Consider the following 21,235-nt stretch of genomic DNA (forward strand, 5'->3'; position numbering starts at 1 on the left):
GACTTTTTTGCCGACATTCTTTTCTAGTGTTCAAATTTTGTACGGAACAAAGCGACACACAAAAGTTATATAATATCCACATACATACATACAAACAGTTGAATAAGAAAATCTAATTTCATTGAAAGTAGGTTGGAATTTAAAAGTTGCTGCTTTTCAGTATAAATTTGAATTTGCAATTGTAATCAGTCTGTTCCATTTGAGAAAAGTAAATATTTTATAGGTTTGTAAATTTATATATGCACATACATATGTAAGTATATACGCGATGTTGAGGTCAAATTATTGAATAATATTTTTATTTTATCATATGTATGTATCCACATGCATATATAATATTTAAAGCCTTCCCGGTTTCATGACGAATTCGTTAACAATGCTATGTTTAATTAATTTTAGTTTCGATATACAACATACATATGTATGTATGTAACTGACGGTTGCTAAGCTCATACATCTATTAATGAAATTGTATATAATAATTTGTGTTAATACGAGTACATTGAATACAAAAAAATCTTAATTCGTGAAAAGTTTATGCTTATTGATTTATTCATGATACGACGAATACATGAAATGGACGTAAATTTTTTTTTTGGCTCTTTTATGAATGTATCTAATTCGGTGTGTGCTTTAACATTTTAAAATGTTAGACTACAATAGTTATAAATGAAGCTTGCTTTCGAGACGTTTTTTTTTAATGTATGTACGTATGTATCGTCGGCGTGCTGTCATTAGAATAGAAGGACGAAAATTTAAAAATATCAACAACTCAATTGCAATAAATTCAAATCGGTCTCCGTATTCATATTGTTCACTCGGATTAGTGAAGTTCAGAAACCGAAATCGGCCTTACCTGAGGTAGTAGTCCAAACCTCCAAAGGTCCAAACTTCTACCACTACCTACGGTAGTGGTAGAGGTTTGTTATGGTATGGTCCACTGCGTCATTCACTTGCACGATCTCAATTCTGTTCCCTTCGCAGTAATAGTGAATTGTTATGCATCGGCGTTCAGATAAAGAGAAACATTTTTAATTTACTCGTCTCTTATAGCATTATGGAATTTTCATTAAGAATATTCTGGTTTGGTGCAGTTGCCGGTTCGTGCCGATCAGGTATGAATAGACCTTTATACGTTTTCAGATCCGTGTAAATCTAGGCACATGTATATATATAAATCGTAGGCTCAGTCAATGTCCATGCAATGTACATATAACTAAACGATTTAAGAACTAGTAGGGACTTGAGCCATTTTAAAAATATATTTTTCAATAAAAAGTCCGGATATTCATACATCATCGCATCACTCCGTGCCGTTTGGCGGAAAGTAAAAATAATTCCAATACTAATAATAATAACAGGCGTCTGTCTGTCTGTCTGTGCGATAGACAAATGGCCGGTCGCTATCTTGGAGGCCTTCTTCCATTGTTCGGTGAAGAAATGTCGGCGCTCGCGAATATAAATGAAGCGATGCCATTAATGCCGTTCGCCATTTTATTAGAAATTTATCATTTTTTTTTTATTATTATTCCTTTTCGCGGTCTCTTTTGTTTTTCGCGAGCGTACGTACGGATAAATTTGCATAAGAATAAATGCACAAGATGCACCGCTCCATTGAGTGCCGTCTCGCGTTCATTTCGAACGGTGTTTCTGTATGCAGTTTCTTTTTAACCCTGTCGTCACCGCTACCCGACCTAAACTGAGACGTGTATGTGTTTACGGACTGCTGAACTGTTTATTTTATTTTAATTATTACTTAACCTACATACGTACATATATACGGGTATCAATATATGAAATTATGTGATCGTGAGAAAATTTGACCGAGTATTAATCACTGGTCTATAAACATAAATACTACGTAACAGTAGTTCAACTGAACACTTTAGCAGGGACTTGGAACTATCATCAAAATTTTTCTGAATAAATTACCATTTTTTTCATATTATTAAAGAATTGATATATTATTAACTATATTATATTTTTCGATTTGTTTTAAGAAGTTATTTGTTTATTCGAATATACATTTTCGAAAATTATTCTGATATATGCACCCGGTGATATTTCATTTTATATAATAATATCAAAAAATCCACAATCTACCTGTGTGTATATATGTATATGTATCTAGCTCAATGTTTAGATAACAGCCGGCGGCTCATCATGGTACGCTACATAGAAATGTAAGATAAATGAAACAAAATGTGAAATGCTACATACGTTTCAAAGAGACCTTCCGTGGAACATGGGTTTATTTTCATGTACTTACATACAATATTTCAGAAACGGATTCAAACATATGAGCACCGGTATTTTTTCTTTTACAATTCCAAACCGTTCCACCGACCAAGCATTGCAGAGTTACCTTTTAAGACCACTAGAATATTATGGGTTTACAAGAAATTCGAATAAACCCTTCTGAATCCTATACGCGGATTTCATTCCTTTGACACACGACACGATTCTTGAAAATAAGCGAAATATCAATGTTATCATAGAAGAAGCGGGCAAACATATTACATATGTGTTTATGTAGTCGAATTGAAATATTGTGATAAAATATGTTCCTACAAATTTTCGGAGATATAATGCAAAAATTTAATTCAAAAGTCCAATTGTGGAATTAGCGTTGTACCGGATGTCACTCATATTCATATGTATCTATGTATATTATTTGATAATGGATACATAAAGAAGCAGGCCCTTCTTACAAAGCAATTTTGTAGATACATTGACAAAGTCATATTATAAATTTTAACTTAAAGCAAAAAAAATGATTATTGATTATGAAATTTTCATACAATGTTTTCAAAACAAAATCAGTTGGAAATATATTTTCTCTTTAGAACTAACTGTCTATTATCGAAATACTTTTCATTTAAAAAAATAATTGCGAAAATTGTCATAACAATCTCTTAACTCGTAACTATAGAGTTTTCATTTCACGATTCACAATAATAAGATAGATGGCTTTTCGTATTTATGTATGTATGTATGTACATACGAGTATGTTCATATGTGCGTATGTTCTTTCCTCAAAAAAAGTTTCCATCAAAGTCTATCAGAGTTCGCCAATCCATCTGAACTGAATTGTTGAAACTTTTCCTCATTAAATTGGCAAATCAACCTACCTATTTGTCACCACTATTTAAATATAATTTCAAATTTATATACATATGTACAAGTTTAAAACTATAGGTATCGCGTAGGGCAACTAACTATTAGCGCCATGGTACAATATGAATTTAAATTTTGAAATAAATAAAAGTATATACAATTAGATTTTTACAATTTATAGTCACAAATACAGTACACATTTGTAAAATACGCATACGTAAGATAAAAACACTGCATACATATGTATAATATATGTAAAAGCTTTTTGACTTACTGTCAACTCGGCGTCACCCCTGTCAAAATTAGTTATTATTTCATTATTTACAGCCACTCACCATTCACTGCTGGACGAAGGCCTCTCCAACACGCTTCCACTCGTCTCTGTTTTGCCACTCTCATTCATCTCAACCCACACATATTCTTGATTTCGTCTACCCATCTTCCCTGCGTTCTTCCTTTTACCCTTTTGCATTCTCTCGTGTACCATTCTAGCACTTCTTTTTTCCAACTTTCGTCCATTCTTTTAACCACTATGTCTACTGCCTTTGTCATACTTCTCACCCACGTATTCCGCTTCCTTTCTTTCTTCGTTATGCCGAGCATACAGCGTTCTATACTTCTTTGAGTGCATTGGACTTTGTGTAGCATCTTCGCGTTCAATGTCCAAGTTTAACATCCATAAGTCATTACTAGCGAAATGTATATGTATATACTATAAAATATGTTGGTTTTATGTACCTACATATATACATATAATATATATGTATATGTAGTTAATGTGCCTTTTTGAGCTGTAAAGTGTAACATAATTTCCGGTTCGAATAACCGCATCATGTTGTTTGTAGTTGACGTTTGAAAGGACTTTACGTTTGAAAGTTGACGTTTGAAAGGACGGCGAAATTAATTAGTTATCAAACTGTAGTCATAATGTCATCCTCAGTGCAGATGAAACGCATTATATGAGCAGACGCAGGGCGTCTCAGTTGCATTCGACATGAACGCGAAACACTGCACTTCTGGCGCATACACTTTGTAACACCCACACACACACACACACGCGCGCACAAATGCACACGTACGCTCTATTTGATTAATTTTCTATTATCCAGATACGACTAATAGGCGAATTTGCATAGCAAATAACGATTGCGAACGGTGGCGATTAAATTTCTGGGAAAGCGGCGTTAAAATCGGTCCCCCCCCCACCCTCCCCCCGTTCCGACAAACGATCGGGGACCCCTCCCCGGCGTGTTTACAAGCGTAGATCTGTATCGTTTTGATGAATCGTTTGTTATATGGATACTAAACGGTGTTAAATTATATGAACAATGAAAAAGAAATTGTTCGAGCGCATTCCCATATATATCTTGTAGCATCCATTCGTACGTGCTCGCCGCTAAACCGCTAACGACTCTCCGCACTTTTTACACAGTACTTACATATATTATATGTATGTGTCTTCCTCGTTGGTGCTTTGTTGTCATGTGAATGACGGAGAAGAAGAAGAATACGGTGATGGAGACGAAGATGCGCTGAAACGAGAGTCCTGTGTGTGTGTGTGTGTGTGTGTGTGTGTGTGTGTGTGTATTTATTGTTTAGTACATGCATATTTATGGATGAAGAGATTAGCGATTTCCCCGGCGATACAAAAAGTGGCGCTATTCAATTTGCATAATGTGAAAAAAACGCCTCTTTGTATTTTATGTGTATATATGTATTTACTAGCAAATGTACACGTACATGCGTCGATTAATTAAACGACGTTTAATTGCGGCTCGGATCGACGCCTCTCAAACTGTGCGGACGTTCACGTGTTCGTTTCTATGAATGGTTGCACTTTTTCGATGTGTATGTTATCACTAGAGTATGGACCCAAAACGCGCCGCTCATTGTTCAATTGTTGTAAATGCTTTGTAAAAAAGGTTCGGCGAACCTTTAACAATGCATTTACAACATTTGAACAATGAAGGGCACGCTGGTTATCCGGGCTTTAGTTATCACATTGTGGGCCGGTCGTCTCTGAATGGTGTAGGCGGGTGACGCAGATTAGCGTCGTCGGTGAATGATGCGTGTCACAATACAGAATATCACTATTTATAATTTTTTAAATACAGAATATTTGATTTTTTAATAAGCAGGTGTCAAATGAAAAGGGGTTCAAAAGCACATACTGATTTTTTTTTATTTTGATGTTTGAATATCTTATTTTTAGTATGTTGATTTTTACTTTATCTATGTTTTACAAGATAATGAAGCGGTTTAGTTTTTTATTTGTGTTTTCAAATTTCATTTAAATTTATTAACATATACTGAAGGAAAAAAATTCAATCAAATATCATCGTTTTCTTTCTATAAGTTTTTATTGTTTTTTTTTTTAATTTTGTTCTTGTTAGATTGGATTTTTTTTTTAATAATTACTCAATAGAAAACATTGTTTTATCTTAAAAATGTAGATGCAGTTAAAAGTGACAAATCGATACTTTTGTTTACAATTTTAGATACATTTACCATAATTTGCAAATACTCGGTTTTTAATTTGTAACTATAAAATTTGTGATATATTTTAGTTATAAACAAGTTTTGGAAGAGGTCCGAGTCTTTTAAAGGCTTCGTTTTTCAGTTTTCATTCACCCGATCAATGCCGGATGGCAAAATATTAAAATATAAAAGCTAAATATTCTTTATAAATGAAAAGTTCTTCTATTGAATTATTTAACCAAATATATGTACATACATAACATTCATTTACAATTCTAATTTATTTATTTATTGTACATAGAATATATTTATATACGAATTTTAATTAAAGTAGAAGTGAACTAATATAAATACGCCAGAATTCGGTATTTAAATATCGGGGAAACAGTTAAATAATTTTAGATTTTCTTTCAATAAATGCAAGTTTTACCTCAAATTCAATTATGCATATATACATAACTAAATAATACAGCTAGTATTCTCAGAAACATGTCTTGCCAGTTGTATAGTTACAGATCTCAACGTGAGTGGAGCCGTTTACGTGTGAAAATTTAGGAAATTTTTGACAACAGACATACTGAATCGTACGGCACGGCATGTCTAGGTAGACCAGCTGTGATGGGCGTATCCTCATATCATTGTTAATTCGTACGATATTATTATTTCGACAAGTTTCTCTTACATTGCTTAAAATGGTGATCGGATAAATGCACTCAAGAGAGCCACACTCTCGAGACATCCAAACTTTCATAGAAGAACTAATGCAATAGAATTCCACAAAAAGGCGTCAAGGGGTATTTGTATGTTACCCTAGGATGCTAGCCCTTTTTTGTGGAATTCTATTGCGTAAGTTCTTCTTGAGCGCCTTTGAAAATTAGCATTTCTCGAAACTGCGCCACTATTCAGTGCAATTCAGTGCATTTCTCCGGAAATCTCTTAAAATATGGGAAACACTGTTATCGATCACTACCTACATATGTGTGTATATCTATAAAAGGATAAAAATATCACCGAAAACACTCCCGGGGGTGAGTTTTGGCATGAATCGCCTTAGTATAGATCAGGCATGCTGGTTATTCATTTACATGTACAAAACTTGAAAAAAAATAACACACCCCGTACCACTTTGTGTCTGCACCACAATTCATGTATTCAACAATCATGGCGAATTATACAAATAAAAACTCTCATAAATTTGATTCTTATATTATGTACGTATGTATGTATATATTGAAATCATTCGTAAACATTGACGTATCCCAATCGACCGTTTCCTTTCAAGAACATTTCGAGTTCCTCATCGTTCACACGACCAGTTGACACATTGTTTTATCGCTCCGTTTCATTATTATTATATACATACGTATATGTATTTTCATCGGTCATTATTATTATTGTTGTTGTTTTCGTTAACCTTTTCGTGTCGATCGTCCGGTATGCACACGCGAGTGTGCGTCTCGTCTCTCGCGCTGTCTCGGCGCATTGTTTTTGACGTGCTCTATAATTTAAATGATAAATATTTTAGTATAGTATATATACGAGCCCGCGTGTGTGATTGTAGGTGTGTGTGTGTGTATGCGTATGGAATAAATAAATTTTTGTAATAATGTATACGGACGAGCGTGGGTTGTAATTACCGAGCCGCGGGATATGTCTTTATCCGACCGTTTAATATAATTACATAAAAAAATATATTTTTATTAATGGATACGTGCTTAATAAAATTTATTCGATTCCGGCATATTATAAAAGTTGGCTTTCGCCAGAGTCAGGTCGAGAAATTGTGTCCGTACAGATGTACAGACATATACATACTGTATATAGGTGAACCGTATTATGTAAGTCGATGCGATTTTATGTATTCGGAATCCCTAGATAGTTGGAAATACAATATTTTCCCGGGAATTCTCGGAAAACGGAAGTCTTGTGTGTATGAATAATATGTTTGAAATATGTAAACTTCATTATTGTAAAACATGTTTTTACTCTATCTATGTATGTATGTAGTTGCAATAGAGGAAATCATGCGAAAATTCGAACTTGACTGATTCGAACTCAGAATCGATCAGTGATTACGATTTCATGAACTATATGTGTATGTGTCTTTGGGGGATTTTCTTAACACTGTTAGTCCTATCGAACCAACACTTGGTATCGGTTACTGAAATGCTTATCGATACGATGTAAATTTTTTTCAAATTTTTAAGTTGGCCGGAAATTCGTACCTTCCCTTATAGATATCCTCTTTTTTAAATTTAAGGATTCGATTATCTCCCAAACCGCTCAAACATTTCCTTGGTAAGTTAAAAAATACCTACTTAAAACGGTGGGGTTAAAAAATGAGTCGTTATATTTGAAGTTGAAATAAGTTCACTTTTATTCGTTTCGAGATACATACATATATATATATCACTTTTTAACTAGCTACTAAGTTGTGAAGATCGACTTTGATCATTTTTGCAACTTCGAATTCCGATCACCGTGTTTTATGATTTGAATTCCTCATTATCCCCAAAAAGTTTTAAATATATATAGTGTACATACATGTGTACATATACCTGGAATCGCCCAAACTATTTATTTATTTGCGTTATAAAGATTAGTTATTTCATACATTTATCTTAGATCACAGAGATAATTATAAGTTATATTAATCACGACATATTACATTTAATAGTAACATATTATCGTACTGTACTGTATTATTTTATTATAATTATATTACTATAGTAATATAAGTATTAATTATTGTTTTCAATTTTATTAGTGGGTGGTGTCATTGCAATTTAATCAAACACGTATGTACATATATAATGTATTTAATGTTTTGCGAAATATTTCTCGAAATGAAGAAAAGTGGACTTACATATAATACTTTCAAATATAACGTCTCAAATAACGACTCGATTAAAGTGTCGAATGAAAAAGTATACTTTTAAAACATTCCCTTTTGGGTATCATTGAGTCAGCGATGTTTGTTATGAGATATTTTAGAAAAAAGTTGTAAAAAGGCAAACACCAAGGAAATGTCTTAGAAAAAGAATCAAATTAACTTATGCTAAATCGAAAGGACCAATGACAAATTTCCATATAATAATGTACATATGTATGTAGCCACATATGTACATAAATGTGTGCAATTGTACACATATTTGCCTCTGAAAATGTATATACATATTAGGTATATACATATATATACATATGTATATATATATATACATATGTATATATATATATATATATATTTATATATATATATATATATATATATATGTATATATTTTTTTTTTAACGCGGACGTAAACGGTAATTGGTGTTGTTAAATGGTACTTTAAATTATGAAATGGAAGCCGTAAGATAATTTAAGAGGTCATATCAATTTTCTGCTACGTTAATTCGACATATCGCCGTCTACGTGTGTATCCTAATCTCGACTATACATCTCCACGTATGTATTTATATACATGTATATGTATATATATATATATATATATATATATACAAATATATTTGGGGATTTTGGGTTTCTGGGTTTTTATTAATTATATATATATTTGCTGTGGTAATTTTTCTGGTAATTCTATAAATTAGTATGTTTTTTTGGTGTATCGTATATTGAACATTTTCGTTAGAAATGTATGTATATAGTTTCGATAGTATACTACGACATCTTATACATACATATAAGTTTGCGTACTGAAAAGCGTTTATAAAATATGTTAAGTATAATACAAACCCACTGTTTGAATATTATATATATATATATATATATATATATATATATATATATATATATATATATATATATATATATATATATATATATATATATATATATATATATATAATATTCAAATATGAAATCGGGTTAAAATTTACGTATGAAATCGGGTTAAATTTCAATGATTTTATTTTCATTCTCTTACCACTTATTCCAACCCCTATATTCCTTTATTTATTTTTATTACTGTTATTTTTTTTTTTGGCGTTGAAAAGCAATTGCTATCGTTTATATCGATTGCTTTTTGATGCAATTATTATGTTTTATATATATATTATATATAATGTAAGATTTTTTCGGTACGATCAACGATTTAAAAATGAAATACACACAAGAATTAAACATTTCATCCAATTAAGCGTAATATTTGAATCATTTAAATTAATACGACTGATGAATTGACTTAAATTTAAGAAATGCAATTCTTTATTGCTTCTATTAATGACTAATGAACTTAACCTTATGAATAATTTTTTTGACATACTCAAGTTAAAGATTTTTTTTATACAATATAAAATCAAACATATATTTTAGCGTTAAATGACAATTTATTGTTAACTGTTATTTAATACTACAAGTTTATTTTTATACCATGCAAAAAAGAATCAAGTAGTTGCTAGCCATACATATGTTGCTAGGCAAACTGTCAATTCATATAATTGAATAATGTGTTTATTTTTGTCCGCGAATGTTGATTGACCGAAATCTGATTGCTTGTTATTTTTAATTTTTATTTTATAATTTATTGATAAATAAACAAAAAAAAACAATGATCAATAGACAGTTAGGATAATAGAACCGTACGCTTTTCAGCTGTCTTCTGACGAGGGAGGCAGGCCAGCTTCCGAATCGTCTAGTCTCTGTAACGAGCTCTACATGGTATGTACTAGCCAAATTCAAATGTCTTATGCACTCTCATATACTAACCGCATACTGCAAGGTATCATATCTCATTGACGGACTATGCCGATGCATAGTCCGTCAATTGTAGCCGAAAACATTTTAATATATGTATATAATATTTTAATACGTAGTAGACTAACCAATGTGTATTTACATCAGACGCACTGTGTATGTACTGTACATAACTAACTAATATTTGTCTGAAATCTATGTATGTATTTATGTATATTTAGGGTGTTGGTTGAAATCCCGTCTAGTCAAAATCTCCTTAGGGAATGTTGTATATAACAAAGAGTATTTTTTGCTTTACTGCATTTTGTATTTTTTACTATCTTATCGTTGGTAAGACAGTAAAAAATACAATATTTTTTACAAATATTTTTTTTATTTTTAGGCAAGACTAAACTTATAAATATAATCAAAAATATTTCAATATATTGACATGCGAACTTACTTTTTATTATGTATATGTATCTTGGATTTTCTTATAATTTTCTGATTTTAAAGTGAATTAGCTTTTTGTATATAACATTCAATTGAATATTAAAAATTTCCCATCTCTATTCAATACGTTCATACGTATGTGTATAAAGATACACTTAATTGGCTTTCATTATATATTTTGAAAAGGCTAAAATAAATGGGAAAAAGCTTAAAAACTGATTTACAATTCTTGGGAATGTTACACATGTACATATGTATATTATTTTTAATCTAAAAGTCTAAAAACCATCTTCGATCAAGCAATTTGTGTTTGTAATTGAAGGAAATAAACATCTTGTAAGTATCAACACATGAAGTTTGGTGATAGTGTGAAAATGTACGTTATAATTTTTCTATGGGATTTTGACTCTTCGGTATAATTTCAAACGTATTTGTGTCTAACATAGAATGAATCCTCATTGACTGATTTATTTATTTATTCAGTTACTAATAATAATTTGGCTTTTGATTTTTCCGCTGTGTTATTTATTTATGTTATCCGTATAATTTATCGCGTTTTTTTAAATATGTATATAATAATATAAATAAATTCCTGTACTCTTTTAACGCATTTTTATGGGTTTGAATGCGTTCGGTTTTTATCGTTTTCGAAAATTCGATATTAACATTTATTATGACAGGTTTTTCGCTGTAATTCAAATGCAAAGATATGGAAATTAAAATAAATATTGATCGGAAATTGCCTTTCGCTGCAGGACGTACATCAAAATCAACGATCCGGAATATATAAATATGAAAAACAATAAAACAATTTATAGATTTCATCCATAATACATACATATGTATGTATATATTATTGGAATGATACAGTTCATACGTAGAACTACAATTCTAATTTATTTTTTTACGCACGTATATACAAACTTCCATTTTATTATCCAAACTATTAAAATATTGCTTTTTAAATCATTTCATTAGTAATATAATCTATATTATACATACATGGTATAATTCGTCAACTTGTCGCATTCATTCATTTGTGCGTTTCATTTTCATGACACGTAGTTATTAGCAGTGTCATTTGACGTTTTTTATTTAAAAATTCGATGACAGGTGTAATTGATAACCTTTTGAGTGAAATTTGAAATATATTTTCACATAAATTGCGTATTGAAATAATTTTACCTTCCACCTAGGCACTGTTAAAGTTCATTCAAATAATATAATTATTTAGATTTTCATCAAATATACATACATACATACCTATAATATATATAATTTTTTCGGTTTTCAAAATATTACTTGTAATTTTTTTTCAATATGTGGTTAGTATTTTTAACAGATTAAATAAAAATCAGTGAAAACATTTTTATCGTTACACATTAAGTCATATAAAATTCAATATAATACATACATACATACATATGAGCCATTATATTTGAACGTGGCGGAAGTCCAATTTTCAGTCCCAAAAACACTATTTCTGTTTGACTTAATTCACATATTTTAATTCGATATGTCCAGAATGTCGGAAAAGGAGAATAAACGTATCACAGGCCACCAGTATGTTTTTTTAAATATTGTTAAACGCAAAACATTATATTTAATGTTTTTTGAGTTATTTCTCGAAAGACGAAAAGTGACTCTTTCCACTTTCAATTATAACGGCTCATATATGTATGTAATACATTATCTGATTTGCTACTTGAAACTTTGATCAGTACGTCACGCCTGTGTGAACGGGCTATAATAACTGGATTGTAAATTTAATAATGCACGTTACACATCTATAGGGCATACAATAATAATATCTAGTATAGTATTATTTGGCAGTGCGTGGTCTACGCGTACGAAATTAAGAACTGTTTTAACTGGCAAATTAAATGTTACTTAGTGTCAGTTAAAAAATTATTACGTCAGCCGTGTAACGCAACGTCGACAATGGACGAATGAATCAACTCTCGCGTGTTACATTATTTAATTATTACGAATTATGGAATAGTCTACTTTGCCCTCCCGCCTCCCACCCACCCATCCCAGTCCTTCCCTCCCTCACCCACCCACCACCCACTACATTCAACTCTAATGCGGATTGTAAAAATTCCACCGCACATACTGTTAGAGTAAACCCCACAAATTCGCCGGTTTACTTAACAGTCTACCATGTTTAACAGCCCGCCCCCTACACATGTACAATGTGTGCAGTTTACACGGGCGGCCGAACTCTAGGGGCGGCTGCCCACTGAGTAGTAAGTACATAAGTTAAATCACCTAATAAAGTGATTCAACATTGGAAGTTTGCCTTCTCATTTCTACCTATAGACATTACTTGAATGTCTAGAAATGAGTTCTGTTTGTTAAAAGTAAACTCGCTACTAAATAACTTATGTACATACCAAGAGATGAATATAAAATTATGGATCTTTCAAAGTTACATGCAAAGTCGATTCATTTGATCCGCGCGCAGTCTACTCCCGCAAGTCTTAACTTTAATGTCTACTTATATGTATGTATTTATAGGCTTGGGTTTCCAACAGATCTCCTTTTAATAAAAGTGGCGACTTTTTTGACAAAATATTTTTCTCTCTATTGTCAAATAAGCTCGAAATTTTACCTTTTTTTATTTAGCCGACTTTTAAATATTGTTTAATGATAAGCATTTACGATTTATTTTTAAAATAAAATAGAAATTTATCATAGTGTTTAATTTGGAAAGTGGCGTAGTTCTTAGATGATTGAATATTAAGTGAATAAAGTGAAAGTGAATGCACCGTCAAATATCATATGCAATGAGATTTCAAAAATTAATAAAAAAAAAAATTCGCCTAAAAACAGTATTATTTTCTAACCACAATTTTGGTAAATTTAATTTGTATTTAATTAAGTCAACAGTAATTTTTATTAATAGTATAATTTTCTAATTTTTCATACATTTATGTAATTTGAATGTTATAATACTCCCATGATTACAAGTCAGGAGTCACTAATGATTGTTGAACTTATTTTATGTAAGTAATTCATCAGAATAGCCTACAAATAATGTTATGTATTTATAGACGCGCCGCGTATTAATGCGCCGTTCGTCCACGTCGAAAAGATGAATGAATGTGTGTGTGTGTGTGTGTGTGTGTGTGTGTGTGTGTGTGAGTGTGTATGCCTTTGTAGATGTGTGAATGGGTGTATGTGTGTAAGCTTCCGTGCAGCGCATCTGACGCCACCCGTTCCAAGTCAGGCGTGCTCAATATCAGGAGCACTTGTTAGACGCTCCACACCCCCCACTTCTCTGCTACCCCGCGTCAACTCGACGCGATAGGTCGTCTTATCTGGTGCCCTTGGGCGCCGCCTAACCTAGCCCCCCCCTAAAGCCGGCACTGTATATATTATTATATATTACAATAACCAATCTCGCAGATTTTGCATTATTTTAATTTTACATACATCTTTTTAACAGGACGCTTAGCGTCCAGGACAGTAGCTAGCAATTTTTTAGCACAGAAAAGCAAGTGCTAATGTCGAGGCTTATTTAAAAAAAAATATATATATATATATTTTTGAAAAATATCCTCTTCTTTATGACTTACCCGTTGTCAACCCTATTATAGGCTCAGCATGCATCCTCAAGTTTCACCTCATTTGCATCATGAATAGTTCAACGTTGATTCTCTACTTTCATCCCGATTTACGTCGCATTTGCAACCACCTTCTCCAAGTAAAATTCACTCGTTTTCAACTGACGTCTTACTTGCACTGAACTTTGTCCTTTGCTTTGTCCTCAACTTTCAATTAGCAAACCTAGATCGAGTCTTTACTAACCCTCACCCTTTCAAACAGAATCATACAGCAAATGGTTAGACACCGCAATATCAAATAGGATTTACGTAAAATTTTATGCTAATTCGTCATTCAATTTACTCTAGAGAGGAGATGCGCGTCACAGAACATTTGCAAACTAGTTCCGTGTCGCTTTCCAGTGGCGGCACCGCCAACCCTATTCGATTACGTTTTATTATATATTTTTCGGCCCCCTCTCACCTCCCCTTCTCCTTGTTATCAAGTCGGCGCGATCTCGTTTTGTTTCAGTCGCTCGCGTATTATTACACATGTGTGTGTGTGTATGTGTGTAAATTCTTAATTGGATGATGATGAATGTGCCGGTTTCCTCGTTTATAACGTCGGCTGCATATTTGATAAAACGGAAGCTTTAAATAATAGCTGAAATATTATTTAATAACGTATCTCTACTGTGTGGCGAATAACGTTAACGTGTTTAATTTGTTACGCGTTCGCTCTGACGCTACTGTGAGCAACGACCACTCACACTGAATTAATTCGTACGCCACCAATTTATACCCATCACCCTATATCTGTGTAAGTATCTACATAAATATGTACGAATTTAAAACCTTGCCTAATCACGCCGACGACACTTTTGAAATTATTGCATTCGATTGTCGGGTTATGGCCGTTGAAAAGTTCGCTCAAACTATGTACTCCTGTCGCAATAAGTGGCCGGGCTGGGTGTAATAATTGGCCGCACGGAATCCTCGGTGCCTGAAGACTATTTAATTTGAGAATTTCAGCTATTAATGTCATAACTTCTTAAGAGCTGTCGCAGAACTGTATCGCTCTCTCTTGTTCCAAACAAACACAGCGTGTTAGGTCGAGCGCACACTGGATACGTTTACGTACGAAATCCAGTTAGTCCATAAAAATTATTATACAAGCTCCTCCAGTGATCCATTTTATATTTTATTTTTTTCTCTTGTTACATTCTGGTTTATTTTTCTAGTTAAACAGGAAAAAACGCACTGCATTGTCTTTTATATTTTGAAATAGAGCAATAATTATGATTTTTAGCAATAATAATTAGAAGGTTTGATATCTTACAAGTCAATCTACAAAATTGCGTTAAAATCCATCGATTTAGCATGAGACTTGAATAAAATGTACATGCTATGGCATTCACCCTCCACTCGACTCGTTATGGCCAATTACATTTCGTTTCAGTTTCGCATTGCATTTGGGTCAAGAAATACAACATGTTTCGTGCGTATAGCGGTCGGTAGAATTTGACTTTTATATTTTTGTTAATTTTGAGTTCGTGTTTCGTATTTTGAAATATTTACATTCATAAAAGTTTAATATAAAAAAATTAATTTATAGATATTATTAATTTATTTATGGAATACATATATGTATATTTTATATTAATGGAGATTTATATTTTTTAGACGATAAAAGTAATTGTCAACGTCATGTTATGGACAGCAAAACTCACAGTAATATTATTAAAGACCTTGCATTGAATTATATTGTGATCTTTTAATATATAATTTCGAAAGAAACATTGTATGTAACTATTGTTGGTTCGTAGAAAAACAAATGATTATTCAATTAACTTTAAATAAAATAAAACTATTCAAATAAATTAAATAAAATGATTACTATTAGATTGGCCATGTTTAAGCGGTTTATATTACAAATACCGGGCGAAGCCGGGTAAAAACACTAGTAATTATATATAAAAATAACAAAATTAATTTACGTCGTTACATTGCACGAATGCGCCAGCATGCTCGGTTCTCGTAAGTCTCACGCTAATCGGATCGACTATATCGATTTATTTGATACAAGTTTTCTCATCAGAGGGCATGCAAGACTGAACGATTTTTAAATTCACGAAAGGGTAGTAATGACTCGACTCGACTCGAAGGGTTTCCGGATTTCACGAAAGGGAGCGTCATTTCCATGCACTCCTGCACTAGGGATCGGAACACAGGGTTTTGCTATTATTAATCTATCTACATAGGTATATAAAATTTAATGTCTGTTTGTCTGTCTATCTCGTATTGGCTCCTAAACCACTGAACCGATTACGATGGAACATGCTACTGATATATATTATATATATGTACATAGTACCGTTTACTATGCACCCTTTTTTTTGTTCTTTCGACTTAAGATCTTTCGATTTTTGATATTTGCCTTCCGATATTTGCTTTTTCGATCTTTTAACTTTCAGTGCCGTGTGTAGACCCATTTTTTTATATATTGTCTTAATTTTATAAACAGAATATATAAGAGGCTAGTTTTTAAAAATTATTTTTTTTAGATTAAATAATTTTTTACTAGCTTTTCTCTCTCTCTCTCTCGCTTTGAACACTGTTAGAACGGTTTATTGTTATTTGCAACTGCCCTGACGACCATGTGATGTCTATGTAGGTAGTAGCCACCAAATAGTCACAGTGCTATCCGGTGTAAAAAAAGTTCGGCAAACCTTTAACAATGCATTTACAACCTTTGACAAACGTGCAGTATCGATGCGTATTCGGAGTACCGACGCCCTTCAACCGTATCATACTTCTGAACGGGCTTTTTTCAATGATTTAATCCTTGATGATATCATTTATGATGTGTCCCCATGTCACCCCATCAGTCTGGGGGTGGGTGGGTGGGGGCAAGTATCAGTTTCAATGGTACAGGTGACGGCGTCGGTGGGCGTCGCGGCGCCGGCGTCTCTGTTTGATGTGGCGCTGCTTTTACCGCCTGGTAAATAAAGCGGCCACGGATCATTACCATCAAATGGATTATTGTAATAATATTTACCCCGCGAGCCGGGACGCTCTTTCATCTCGGAAAGCGCGCGCGCACTCCCGCTACCGCACCATCTCATTGTCATATCGGACACCGTTGTGTTTACCGCACGGCTACTCACAAATAATCCTCAAAAGGAGAACCGTCACACTGTTCGTCACGGTTGCCAATTTTGATGCGATTCTTTAAGAAACGCATTTGGAATAGATTACAGCGATGCTAAAATACGTCGATGTATATGCAACACCGTTTTCATGATTATATTTACATATTATGTACAGCCATTCGCCATCCACTGCTGGATGGACTCTATTTTCTATATATGTACATAAATACACATGTATATAAAATTGAATGTCTGTCTCGTATAGGCTCCTAAGCCACTCAACCGGTTACGATGGAACTTTCTGAATTTTTTGTATGCATGTCCGGGAAGCTTACTGAAAAAAACCTCTTAAAAATAATATTCGTAATTACGATTTTACCGACGCTAAAGTTTGAAGCGCCATTGTGTAGTCAAGGAAATGTGTTTGTTGGTAACCACGTTACCTGTTGGTTTGTGACGACACGGCGTTGAGCTCCAACCGTCACTTGAAACGGGAACGGGAATTGCATGCCTTATTCTGGTATTGCAACGCATGCCGGGTTCAGATACTAGTCTGTAATTTTACTTATTAACCAGTAAAGGGGTCCCGATTCAAGTTTTTAAAATATGACGATAATTTGTTCATATACTACAGGTTCTGGACAATCTTTACTTGTGGTCATATTTGGAGGGAAAAGATCTTGATTGTGATCAAGGCTCGGAAAAAATGGTTGGGTAGATTGTCCAAACAAATTTATGCGATTTATCTCTCAATAAGAAAATCTTAGATAGCGATGTCTATAATAGATAAATCGGAAAAATTATCATTGTCTGCAGTGTTCTTTGATTTTTTCAAATCAACTCTACATCATCATCATCATTTACAGCTGCTCACCATCCACTGCTGGATGAAGGCCTCTCCAACACGCTTCTACTCGTCTCTGTTTTACGCAACTGTTATCCATCTCACACCACACATTTTCCTTATTTCATCAACCCATCTTCCCTGCGGTCTTCCCTTTACCCTTTTTTAATTTTCTCGGGTACCACTCTAGCACCTATTTTGTCCACCTTTCGTCCATTATTCTAGCCACGTGGCCCGTCCACAGCCATTTCAATCTCTTTTCTTTATCCACTGTGTCCACTACCCTTGACATACTTTTCACTAACGTGTTCCGTGTTCCTTTCCTCTTTATGCCGAGCATACAGCGTTCCATATTTCTTTGACTGCATTGGATTTTTTTTTACTAAATTAACAATAGAAAAACCATCTGCCTCGATCCCTACTTATCAATTCATACAGCACAATATTTAATATATATAAAAGTGACAGTCCAACTGTTCATAAACGAACCAATCTGGCCAGTTATACTGCATACAAAAGGACAAATTGACAAATTAATGTCTGTCTGTCCCTGCACAAACCATTGGGGTTAAGTTTTAGTACATACATATTTCAATCGCTTGCTCCATATTCCATTCTTTGACTTCTATGTATGCGTAACCTGAGTTGAAATGATTTAAAAGTCAGCGGAAATGGGAATTATAGCAACGTTGTATAAACGGTTTCCACAGGATTCCCCATTTTATATAATCGGTGTTCTTAAATAATTTGGCAGCTAAAAGTTTCATGCGACATCTGGTGGGAATCTATTTGAAGATTTATTTTGACTTTTAGCACTTCAAACCTATAGTTCATGTACGAACAAACTAGTATGTTCATGAACGAACCGGTGTGAACACGGACTGTAACATATGCATACATAAATACATATATTTTGGATGAGATGTATTGGCCTTGCAAATGGACTTACTATATATTATGTAGACCTAACCGCTTTTTTTATTACTCATGAGTACATTATATCAAAACAAAGTTTTTTTTTACTATTTTAGAATAATAAAATTTATGAATGAATCAAAAGTTCTAAAATGAATATAAAAGCATAGACATCTTTCGTTGACATTAAAATACTGTTCGAATTAGTAAAGACGCAAACCTTTGAAATACGCTCGCTCCGAATAAATTTCAATCTTATTGAAATTTTAAACTTAAACATGTGCATTTATTCAAAGCAAAAGTATGGATGAAGGCCTCTCCTATACGATTCCAATCATCCCTATTCTGAGTATTCAATACTCATCCATATAACCTCACATATTTTCTTTATCAACCTCTTTTTGCATCATTTTACTTATATTCGAGGACTTGTTTTGTTCATCTTTCATCCATAACTGGTCTACTGCTATTTCAATATCGTCACTCACTATATTTATGTACATATTTCAGCTATTCTCTATTAATAGTTGATTTAGCATGTACATTATGATTCAGACAGAGTGGTAGTTTTGTTTTAAAAACATCATTTATTTGCTAAAATGCAATCTGTCTTAATTCCATTTGTCTCGCTATCGGATATGTTGATGGTTTGTCTTAAATTGATATGGCTATTCATTACTTCTACTGGCTTATTATCTATTGTAACGGCAGACATATGTATATTGGTATAAGGTATAATATCTATCGATTGGCAAAATTCGATGCAATTTCGCGATGCATTTCCCGTCTGCCCGGTGCAGTACGCAGTTCGAAAAAGCGAAACAAAATTTGCCGAATTCCAAACGAACCAATGGCCTTTGCGTCCAATATCCCCATCCAACGAGCCGTCACTTTGACGAGAAAGTTTCAAATTGTATGCACCACTACTGCGCCCCTACACAATGCAACGATGCATTTTTCAAACGTGTCAATTACGCATGGACCGTTGCATATAAATTTCACGGCATTGCTATTGGAAATGTATGCGGTTTTTTTTCTTTACAATGTTCTTTATTATATTATTAGCTACATGCATATATACGTTTTATAAAAAATGAAAGTAAAAGTATTATTCGAAATTGATGATATTGTATTTGTCTGCATTGTTATTACATTAATGATACATATTATGAAAATTCAATATGTTATCATCATTTGAGTCATTCATACATTGTATGTACATATATGTATATACATTATACGCACTATAATTGTATGTAATTTAACAGCACTTTTCTTGTAATAGTTTCAACAAAATGCAATTTCGTCATATATATTGAATTCATATAGATTTTAATATGGTTTTAATATGAAAATGTATCTTTATCATTCGTCATTTAAATCCCATGCACATTATAGATCAATAACTTTGTCCCGGAAAGTTATTAAAAATACCATTTAGGAAATTTTCGACTTTAGAGTTGGTTACGTACATATGTAGTTATTTATTTGATGAGTTTTAAAAACTCATCCGGATCAAATTATTTGGATGACATTTACCCGGCATTTCACAACTCTAAATTGTTCGTTGCCAGATTAAATATTATTTTTTATTATTATTGTAAAGCGTTTGCTAAGGTACAAATATCGGATAATAAATTTTGTCTAGGCGACGCCGGGTATAATTTTCTTTACTATATTATCCTTTGTTTACAATTAATATGTCTCTTAGTGAAAATTTATTAAACTTTGATTTAAAAGTGGCGTACGTCCACTTTTTTTATTTTGAGATATTTAATGTTTTGCGTTTTGTAATATTTAAAAAAATACTGGTAGCTTTTAATAAATTTATTTTCTTTTCCGAAATTCTGCACATATCAATTTAAAAGTAATGATAACAATTTGTGAATTAAATCAAACTGAAAGTGTTTTTGAAATTTAAAATGGACTTAAGGCACTTTAAAATCATTTATTTTTTTCCTTGCATATTTATATACCTATATATACAAATTATGCATTAATTTTATAATAAATAGTCGAGAACTTAAATACAAATAAATAAATAAATAGTAGG

The 21,235-nt window shown here is 32.6% G+C and overlaps 1 protein-coding gene across 12 annotated transcripts in view; it reads left to right on the top strand.

Annotated features, from left to right (window-relative positions):
- The window catches only part of LOC143921745 (protein bric-a-brac 1-like), a 429,231-nt gene that overhangs the window by 382,868 nt on the left and 25,128 nt on the right, over positions 1-21,235 (top strand). For 10 of the 12 annotated variants that reach the window (XM_077445130.1, XM_077445162.1, XM_077445173.1 and 7 more), the window contains one exon: positions 10,190-10,255. The exons of the other annotated variants lie outside the window; for them this stretch is intronic. In XM_077445130.1, the coding sequence (XP_077301256.1) occupies positions 10,190-10,255 (66 nt within the window). The remainder of the gene's footprint in view (positions 1-10,189; positions 10,256-21,235) is intronic. 12 annotated transcript variants of the gene reach the window in all.

This window comes from Arctopsyche grandis, chromosome 2 (genome assembly GCF_051622035.1).
Source record: "Arctopsyche grandis isolate Sample6627 chromosome 2, ASM5162203v2, whole genome shotgun sequence".
NCBI lineage: Eukaryota > Metazoa > Arthropoda > Insecta > Trichoptera > Hydropsychidae > Arctopsyche > Arctopsyche grandis.